Source organism: Sinocyclocheilus anshuiensis, unplaced genomic scaffold, assembly GCF_001515605.1.
Source record: "Sinocyclocheilus anshuiensis isolate Anshui unplaced genomic scaffold, SAMN03320099.WGS_v1.1 scaffold1429, whole genome shotgun sequence".
In the NCBI taxonomy this organism is placed as follows: domain Eukaryota; kingdom Metazoa; phylum Chordata; class Actinopteri; order Cypriniformes; family Cyprinidae; genus Sinocyclocheilus; species Sinocyclocheilus anshuiensis.
In genome coordinates this window covers 369,938-380,564 of record NW_015548305.1, presented here as the reverse complement: position 1 = coordinate 380,564, position 10,627 = coordinate 369,938, and the positions used below count along the sequence as shown (strand labels likewise).

Genomic DNA, 10,627 nt, shown 5'->3' with positions numbered 1-10,627 from the left:
TAAATAAATCAATAAATCCACTGCTCTCTTGTCTCCTCTGAGGCTGGGACTCTAAATAGTGTTCTGTGCTCGTCTGTGCAGCCAAAGACCGAACAGTTAGCATGTTTTGCTCAAACTTTCGCCATGGCATTAGAGCTGGTACACCGTTGTCGCCTGTGAAATCAAAATGATGGTGCCGTGAGTGGAAGCTTACAGATTAAGGGGCGGTAATATTATAATGAGATCCCTTTGCCACGTCACTAAGGGAGCGAAATCAGACGTGCTCGTTTTTTCAGATGCTTGCAGAAAAAGGCTTACCAAAACAAAGTTACTGGGTTAACCTATTTCACGTTTCCTTGGTTGGTAGATGCACCAGGGACCTGATTATAGCACTTAAAACCTGGAAAAGTCAGATTTTCATGATGTCACCTTTAAGGCCCTGTAAAACTAGTCCTGTATTTTTATTTGGTAATGTCCCTATGAGCTCTGGGTCAGACTGCTGATGCTGCACTGTGTCTACTTGAGTCATTTAAGGAAAGCATTGACTCAGCCTGGTATTCAACTGCTTCTCTGGACTGTCACATTTGACTTACTTTGACTTAGTAGTCATGCAAACGCTAGGTCACTTGGCTCATAAAGAGAACTCTGATTTTGTTGGGTGCTGCAGTTAAGTTAACCGACCCACTTTTATAAGTTGAAGTTCATCACATTGGCACTTTTGTAAGAAATCTGACCTAAAATATGGGACAATCTTTGCAGATACTCCCCTCAAGGGTTCCTGCAATGCCAGCTAAAGTCCATTGGGGGGCAGTAGCTCATTACACTGTGCATTTGTGGCGGTAACTTTGCGCACAGACCTCCATCACTAAGTGGCCTGTAGGTCTTCATTCTGATGATGTACTTGCACTCTAACACACAGTCCTCCTCTTTTCATGTCACCGAACAGCCTGTCCCATGTGCATGGCTGTGCTGTGATTTGGATGTGTTTTAAGGCCAATGCTGTGCAACAAAAAAACAGTATCACACTTCACTTATGCAGAAGTGCAAGAAGAATTAATATCATTTGACGTTCTCCCATGAGTCCCGCTCCAGTTCAGTGTTACTGACTCACAGCTTTGAGCTTGGAGCAAAGTTTCAGAATGAAGTCTTCCCACTACGTGCTATGGTGTCGTACCTGAAACAAGAGCAACTTGTTTACTGTAAAATAAATAGAAATTGTTTAATTAATAACAGTTGCCTCATTAGAGTAGCATATAGATACAAAATAAAAGCTGACATTTAAAAGTTACTGTAGAATACAGAAACGTGAAAAGATCTTAATACTGTAGTACCAAATGATGCTACACGTGCTACTTCTGAAGGTGATCGCAGACAAAACATGTTAAAAATACCGTACAGCCAACATTACCAGAACAGGATGTTTCGTAAATATTTTGTGCGTTTTTAAAGAGCATTGTTTGCTTCATCTCTGTTAAAATGCAGAATTTGATCTTTAAGAGTCAAAAGGAGCAAACAAAGTAAATGTGGGAAAAGGCGTCGGAATCGATCCGTTCTGTTTTTGCTGTGAGTCAAAGTGCAGAAGATGGCATTCTAATGAAGAGCCGAGCACACCCACACTAAAAACATTCACATACACACACACCACACTGACTCATGCTGAATAAAAATGCCCCGCTCGCTACACAACTGTCCGTCCAGCTTTGTGCCCTGCCAGTCTGAGGCAGCACGTTTTCGTCCGCAGGACTCGGTCTTGTCATTTAATGGCCTTCAGCAAACTCTTTGTTGTATGAGGAATTGTACAAACTCAAACTTGACAAATGCCCCAATTTAAGGGGTTATTAACCGATTCCTAGCCAGGCCTGGCAGAGCGCACATCATTACTTACACATTACATTCATTTAGCCTTCGCATAACTGTCGATAATGAGCATACTAATGTCCTTGTGCAGTTTAATGAGATTTTTAATGATTGTGATGGCCCATGGTGAGGAGTGTTGCTGTAGAAACAGCATAGTGGAAATCGGAGGAAAATGGGTCTTCATCTTCTTTCTGTGATGTCTTGTCCAGAGATTCTTTAAATGAGCAGGAAGTGAAAGTCTTCGCAATTCAGAAACATACAATGCAATGTAATTGTGTTTTGTAGGAGGCTGCTGGAGTCATCCATGATGTCTCTTTCCAGATACAACGTCTCTGGATCACGAGACCACCCCATCTATCCCGATCCGGCCAGGTGATTCAATGTGTGTGTGATGTGTATGTTTGTGTGTGTGTTGTGTGAACTGCATTTCATGGTCATGCCACTTGGCCGGTGAGGTCTAGGTAATGAGGAAGTGTGTGTGTCACGTTGTCGTACAGCGGAGTGACATTTCAGACCTGCCAGCACACCAATGTCCCCCTAATTCAAACGGGCACACACATAGCCTGTCAGCATCCTCTGACTCTGTGAGCGAGGCTCATAATAAAGTGAGTTCATGGCTAGTGAGTCATTGTTGAGCTCTGGGGAATCAGCTGTGGTCTCGGATCAAGGCGGATTGTTAGCACGGACTCCCGCTAGCAGGTTTGCACAAACACACAGGCTGACGCACACCTCTAACCTGTGAATTACCACAACAGACTCAATTCCCCCTGAGCAGAATGTACCTGGTGTTAGAAGTCATCCGAGCACAGGGATAGTCTGACTCCAACACATTCAGAGCCACAAGTAATTGGCACTATATGACACGGTTGTTTCCCAGATCTCTCTCTCTCTCTCTCTCTCTCTCTCTCTCTCTCTCTGTATATTGGCCTAAAACACGTCCTCAAACACATGCTGATAAACTGTGTGTGCGCATTGTGTGTTTAGGCTCTTACAGACAGACTGTCACTGATTTGGCTGATTCTCAGTTCCTTTGAGCTCTAAAAAGTTCTGCCAAGTTGTGTTGTTTTGTGAGGAAAATATTCGGTTTCGTTGGCTTCATAATTACAGTAATTCTCTTTGTGACTGGTGAGGATGTGTGACCATTGTCACACCCTGGGGTTTATTTGGAGTTTAGCTCTGTTTGTCTTAGTATTAAGCTCATCTGTTCCAAGCTGGTGGCAGATGTCCTTGCTCAACTAGTCCAAGACAGAATGAAACTCCAGATGCTCTTCCTGTCTAAACTGCACAGAGGATTTTAGTTTTGAGGGCTTCATTCAGCGAGTCCTTCTGCCAAAATGCTAATGTCTCTGCAGCTGAATTAAATGAGAATAGATGCAGCTTTTATTGAGTGGGTACTAAAGTTAGTATTAAGTATATATCAGCTATGCATAAAAGATTTTTAAAAACAGAAGATGATCTGGGGAGATTCCTGTCAGGATGGAAAAGGTCAGATGGTTACTCTACAAACATGAAAATGTTACTAATTCAGTGAACAGGAGCCAGTTGCATAAACATAGCCACTATGTTAAGACTGTGTCTTAAAGGGGTCATATCTTTGGATTTGAGACTTTAGTCTTTGCAACTTTACAGATCTTCTTTATGCACCAAGAGCTTGTAACACTCCAAAGAGAAAGGAAAAATTGAAATCGCATCATATGACCCCTTTAAGAACTATTTTGACCAACTAACAGTTAGCCAAGAGGTAATCAGTCTTACTTTTCTTACTTTAATTAAAATTGGGCCAATCTAGTTTTTTGTCTGACTTTAAAAAGTTATGACCATGGCCAGTTGAAAAAACTGCTTAGACAGATAAAAATAACCATAGCTGTAGTTCACGAGTTTAAGATGCTGAAGGATCTCTATCAGTATTGGCAGTATACCAATATTGGCACACATATAGTGAATCAGTGCATCTCTGTGCATGTATTTATTTGATTAATACATCAGTATAGAAACAGGAGGATGACTTGTTTGGTCTAGTAAATATCTAACATCATTGTGGGTTCTATCTGTGTTCTGTGTGTGTGTGTGTGTGTGTGTGTGTAGGTTGTCCCCTGCAGCATATTACGCACAGCGTATGATCCAGTATCTGTCTCGGCGTGACAGCATTCGCCAGCGCTCTCAACGTCCCTCCAGCAGACCCCGACCCCTGTCCTCCAATCCCAGCAGCCTCTCCCCTGGCCCTGCACCCAGCGTGGAGAGCAACGAAGTTGACTTTGAGGAGTTTGAGTAAGTAAACAACACAGACACACAAAGCCTGTGCCAAGCGATGGTTTCTGCATTCTTACCTACTCTCATCCGCTCGTAAAAATCTCTATGGATTTATTTCCCTGTTTTGTTGCTAGGCAACTGAACAAACATACAAGGCAGGCTCTGAATCCCAAAATGTTATCATTTCTGCTTTTCAACCGACTTACTGAGCTTGCCAACAATTTTACCAGAGTTGCCCGTGGCATCTCTTCTTATAGCGCTTGGCATTAGGTTTAGCCTTGGCTTGAAATGCACTTTGACTGATTCCGATGGGACGTAGTAATGTACGGCTTTGTGCTTGCTGCTTTTTTCCTCATCTGCTGGACAACTGTGAAGTTATATAAGTCAGAGAAGAATTCTTTTGTGTTTTCAGTTGAATTCAAACTTTTGTATTGTGCTTTTTAAAATACATATTATATTATTATTATATTATTATTATTATTATTATTATTATAATTAATTATTAAACAAATTTCACTACCATCCAAACGTTTGTGGTCAGTAAGATTTTTTTAATGTTCACAAAAGAAGTATTTTATGCTCACCAAGGCTGCATTTATTTGATCATAAATACAGAAAAACAGTAAAATTGTGAAATATTATAAAACTGTAAAATAATTATTTAAAACTTATAAAATGTAATTAATTCTTTTAATGCCAAATTCTTGCTTACCTCAAACTATTAAACGGTAGTGTACACAACGAATACATAAATATTATTAAATATAAAGTAAATTATGTGTAATGATTAGAATGCGTTCTAATGAAATAGGTGCCCATGGGATATGTGAGTAGGGGATACAGGCTGCGTGTATAACAGACGTTTGTTAAGACATTGGATAAGACTCTACAAAGGCAGATGGGGCATAGGGGGGTTGAAAAATAAGAGTTGCTTTTGGATTTCTTATCTCTTTTTTTTTATTTTTTTTATTTTTTTTTTACTAAGCCATTTTTTTTCCATGAGCAAATTATGAAATTACACATCCCTTGCAATCTCATTATCAGACATTTACAAACCTGAGCAATACTCTTATTTTGGGAACTGTAATGAAGTCCAGAATCATATTTTGAATATGCAAACGCGCTCTTAATTTGTTTGCAAATGTGTTTTTGGAAGAAGCCAACTAGTCACTGGTCCTTTTTATGGAACCATTAATGCTCCAAAAAATGTCTCTCTTTCCCTCTCTCCAACCCCTCCAATAGTTGAATATCGTTGTTTCTCTCCTCTCCAAACCGCCGAGCTCTTCTCCCCCTCTCTTTCTCTCTTTTTTTTGGCACGGATTAGATGCCCTCCTCTGAGCTGATGAATAATTCCACCCGCTGGCTGGAGAGTTCAGCGTTCACTGCAGTCTGGGACCACAGATCCATATTCATCAGAATACTTATGAAACCCATCAGTCTTTCAGTTAGCCTTCATATTAATATTTATGTCTGCCAAAAAAAATTTTCATAAACTTTTTATTTTCTTTCAGTTCTTTATCAATCATTCCCACTCTTACCTTGTGAGCGTACTGGTGTTCTCATTCAGCTAAAATGTGATTGCAAAAATGCTTACACACTTTAGTTGTTTCATTTATTAAGTATTCACGCTTTAACTTTATTTTCCAAAATTACAAAAGACAAATTATTTTTTGATCTAATGATTATATTGTTGCTGAGCAGTTGTGTGTGTGTGTGTGTTTGTGTGTGTGTGTGTGTGTGTGTGTGTGTGTGTGTGTACGTACAGGGACAATGGAAGCAGACATAGGGCTCCTCGTAACGCACGCATGTCTGCCCCCTCCCTTGGTCGCTTTGTGCCCAGGTAGGAACACTTTTAGTCTGCCAATACACCAGAAATACATGCTAACTCTGTTTCAAAACCTAGTGAGCTGCCTCACTGCCTACTGCATACATGGGCAGTGTCCAGCTGAGAGTGTGTTGTGCGTCGTACAAATAGCACTCTGCAGGCACAAAAAGTACACAGGAGACCTGACTCACAGTTGAGTTGATGTAAGAGAAATGACACAATGTTCTAATAATAATAATAATAATAATGTAAATAAATATTATATTATTATAAATGTACACTACTTGTAATGTACAGTAATGCTAGGAAACATTATTACCATTTAAAATCGCTGTTTTCTACTTTAATATATTTAAAAATTTAATTATTACTGTGATGGCAAATCAGCCATTACTCTAGTCAACTCTGTTATTGATGTAGAAAATAGTTGTGATGCTTAATATTTTTGTGGAAACCCTGATACATTTTTTCAGGATTCTTTAATGAATAGAATGTTCAAAGAGAAAGTTTCACATGATTAAACAGAAATCTTTTGTAACCATCTTTACCGTCACTTTTGATAAATTTGCATCTTTGCTGCAAAAAGTCTTTTTGAAACTTTTGAACTGTAGTGTATATAGCACACATTTGGGGAATTTAATTTGTTTATTATTTTAACTTTTTATTGATACTTTTCACAATTGTAATTTGTATTGAAATTGGTTTTGTAATCATTTATATTTAAAATCAGCATTTTGCACATTTCATCTGTCATACTGGATATGTTGTTTTGCTGAATTTGTCACAGTGCACTATGGAATTTTCTTCCCTGTGAAATATGCATGTGATGCTGATATGTGTTCCTCGACCTCAAAACTCTCAAATCTTGGGTTCACATGTCTTGTCATTCTCTCTCACACTGCCTCTGTTTCCCTCCATCTCTCCCAGGCGGTTCCTCCTGCCAGAGTTTTTGCCGTATGCTGGAATCTTCCATGAGCGAGGACAGCCGGGCCTGGCAACACACTCATCCGTCAATAGGGTCCTCGCAGGTATGTTCGTCCTCTAAAGCTACAGGAGTTTTCTAATATTAGACGGGCTGGGTACTCACTGAAGGCTTTGTCAGGGATGAAACTTCCCAAAAATGTTTGTGTAATGTCATGTGTCAGGTCAATGACGAGTGCTAATTCGCCCACTCACCCTGCTATTTTGGCTAGGAGGGCTCTCAGTGGGGCTCTTTAACAGCAGTTATATTAGCGTTGACTTTTCTGCATTAAAGAGGTAGTTCAACTGAAAAAAAAATTCTGTCATCATCCGTTCATGCTCTTGTTGCCCAAAATGTGTATAATTAGCACAAAGCTGTAGTAGGGATTCAGAAGGCATGTAACACTGAAGTTGTTTTGACTCCTTTTTTTTATACTAAACAACTTCAGATGAGATTTCAGATGAGATTTTCAGTGAACTACCCCTTCAATATTAACCATATGCAACTGAAGCTAAAGTATTAGCTGTGGAAATATTGTTTCAGCTAACTTGTTATTATACATGTTTTCTACCTTGCCTGACCCAAACAGCTATGGTTTTGTATTTCCTATTCTTTAAGTCCCATACACCAAACCTACACTTCAATGCAACTAAAGTTACTTTCTAAACACCAGATAATCTCGAAATATACATCATTATACACCTGTATGCCCGCATTGCAGGGTTATTAAAAAAAAGTTGTCTTGAAACCAGCTGCCAGCTGCATCGGATATGCCGCTGAGCATCTACATATAGTCAACAACTTCCAGAAGTGAGGAAGAATCAAACAGATGTTGTGAATGAATAGAAGATTTCTAGACGTGTAATATGGAAGCAGAAAAAAAAAATCAGATATTTTGGAAACAACATGCACAGCTCTTATTTTCAGGAGCAACTGTTTTTTTTTTTTTTGTCAGCCATCTTTTGAGTGCTTGTGAGGGTGGATGTCCCTTACTTCACAGATCCCACTCCCTACATATCCTGCACCAATTCAACACAATACAAATGTCCACAGAGCTGTTTCTCGCTTTTGCACACCAGCGTTCATTCTCTCTCCCACACAGAGAGGCATCTTTAGCCCACACTAATTGCAGTGTGTGATACGAGGTTCAGAAATGCCCCTCTTCAAACCCTCTCCAGCTCACACAGAAAAGAGCATCATGGCTTCACTTTACAGAGCAGCAATCGTTCAGTCTCTCCTCTCCTCTCCTCTCCTCTCCTTTATTTTTATACTGTTAAACTAATGTTGTCATTTATGTCATTCCAAATCTGTATGACTAACTTTCTTCTGTGAAAGATAGGCTACTTTAATTTTTTTTCCAAACAATGAAAATCAGTCGGGTCTAGTATCATTTGGACCCTAATTATCTGCAGAAGAAAGAAATATGCCCACTAAATGATGACAGAATTTTCATTTTTGGGTGAAATATGTTGCAGCTGTGATGTAAACAAAGTCCATGTACACTCCCCTCCAAAAGTATTGGAACAGTGAGGCCAATTCCTTTATTTTCGCTGTTGACTGAAAACATTTGGGTTTGACATCAAAAGATGAATATGAGACAAGAAATCAACATTTTATTTCCAGGTATTTTCATCTGGATCTGATAAACACAACTTAGAGGATAGCACCTTTTGTTTGAACCCACCCATTGCTCATGTTACCAAAAGTATTGGAACATTGAAAACCAGAGAGCTGTCTATGAGTGAAAAACAAGCAATTGTGAAGCTGAGAGAAGATGGAGAATCAATCAGAGCCATTGCACAAACATTGGCCCCAGCCAGTACAACCATTTGGAATGTCCCGAGGAAGAAAGAAACCGCTGGTGTACTAAGTAACAGACCTCGAACAGGTAGACCAAGGAAAACATCAGCAGTTAACTACAGAAACATTGTGACGGCTGTAAAGAAAGACCCTAAAACAACTGTTAGTGACATCAGCAACAACCTCCAGAGGGCAGGAGTGAAGGTATCACAATCTATTCTTCGCAGAAGACTTCATGAACAAAAGTACATAGGTTACACCAGAAGATGTAAACCACTCATTAGCAAGAAGAATAGGAGATGAGCCTCAAAAATTCTGGACAAAGTTTTATGGACTGATGAGACAAACACTAACCTTTACCAAAGTGATGGTAAGGCTAAAGTTTGGAGAAAAAAAAGGATCTGCTCATGATCCCAAACATACAAGCTCATCTGAAACAAAATGGAGGTAATATCATGGCTTGGGCTTTCGCTTCTTCTGGGACAGGCTCATTAATCCTAATTGATGATGAAACATGACGGCAGCAGCAAAATGAACTCCGAAGTCTACAGAAACATTTTGTCTGCCAATTTACAGAAAGATGCAACCAAACTGATTGGGAGACCCTTCATCATGCAGCAAGATAATGACCCAAAACATAGTGCCAGTGCAACAAAGGAGTTCATCAGGGGCAAGAAGTGGAAGGTTTTAGACTGCCCAAGTCAATCTCCAGACTTAAACCCTATAGAGTATGCATTTTACCTGCTAAAGAAGAGACTGAAGGGAGTAACCCCCCAAAACTGAAAGAGGCTGTGGTGAAAGTCTGGAAAAGCATCACAAAAGAAGTATGCAAAAGTTTGGTGATGTCAATGGGTCACAGGCTTGATGCAGTTATTGCAAGCAAAGGATTGGCAACTAAATATTAAGTTTTATTCACTTTAATCTAGTTTAAGTCAATCTGTTCCAATATTTATGGTTACATGAGCAATGGGTGGGTTCAAACAAAAGGTGCTATCTTCTAAGTTGTGTTTATCAGATCCGGATGTGAATACCTGGAAATAAAAGCTGAAATGTTGATCTCTTGTCTCATATTCATCTTTTGATGTCAAACCCAAATATTTTCAGTCTACAGCAAAAATGAAGGAATTGGCCTCACTGTTCCAATACTTTTGGAGGGGAGTGTATATGGCTGTGAAACTGTCAAACAGTTATTATGGTCAATTGTTCTGTGGCAAGATGAATTATGTGCATAAATTAACTGTGAATTATTGTTAAATCAGTACTTTACCTAGTTTTTTGTAATTGTCAAGTGCACTGGGGGTGAACTAATCATATTGAATTTTTCAGTTTTTAAATAGTGAATTACTTTACTCAGCATCCATTAATCACTGTTGGGATTAAAGTTCAGTAACAGGGGTTGTTTTGTGGACTCTTATTATATTGTGTTGCAGAGGGTAGTTGCATAGCCATGAGGTATGATTGGCCCTTGTTCTAAGATGAGAGGAGAGGACTGTTATTGTGAACCCCAGGGCAAATATCCAAACTGAGGCAATTACCAGCACACATTCCCCCTCTTCAAGAATTCTCTTTCTCTAACTGCTCTCAGACAACCTTATACAAGCGCCACAGCACAGAGCACAAATACCCACATTTTAAGACACAACTTTCCACACATCCAGGATTTCTCTCTCACTCTCTGTAGATTTGCGGTGTACTTATTTCTCTACCCTAAAATCAGGGATCTTCAATTACTTTCTTTTGAAATCCAAATTAAATTTTTAGTGGAGGGCCAACATTTTGCAAAGTAGTTATTAGATTATGGCATTTTCATTTTAAGTCTGAAATGGTATCATGAGAAACAAAACTAAACACCCCTAATACGCTCAGTGGGAAGATAGAAGATAGACAGACTTCATTTGTCTTCAGTTGTTGTCATACTGTATATACAAACACACACACACACACACACACACACA

At 39.3% G+C, this 10,627-nt stretch overlaps 1 protein-coding gene across 4 annotated transcripts in view; it reads left to right on the top strand.

Moving 5' to 3' along the window:
* The window catches only part of LOC107656180 (activating molecule in BECN1-regulated autophagy protein 1-like), an 82,908-nt gene that overhangs the window by 13,163 nt on the left and 59,118 nt on the right, over positions 1 to 10,627 (top strand). For 3 of the 4 annotated variants that reach the window (XM_016443921.1, XM_016443917.1, XM_016443919.1), the window contains exons 8-11: positions 2,122 to 2,208; positions 3,922 to 4,104; positions 5,852 to 5,926; positions 6,839 to 6,939. In XM_016443921.1, coding sequence (XP_016299407.1) covers positions 2,122 to 2,208; positions 3,922 to 4,104; positions 5,852 to 5,926; positions 6,839 to 6,939 — 446 coding nt within the window. The remainder of the gene's footprint in view (positions 1 to 2,121; positions 2,209 to 3,921; positions 4,105 to 5,851; positions 5,927 to 6,838; positions 6,940 to 10,627) is intronic. The other variant, XM_016443920.1, reaches the window with a different exon arrangement.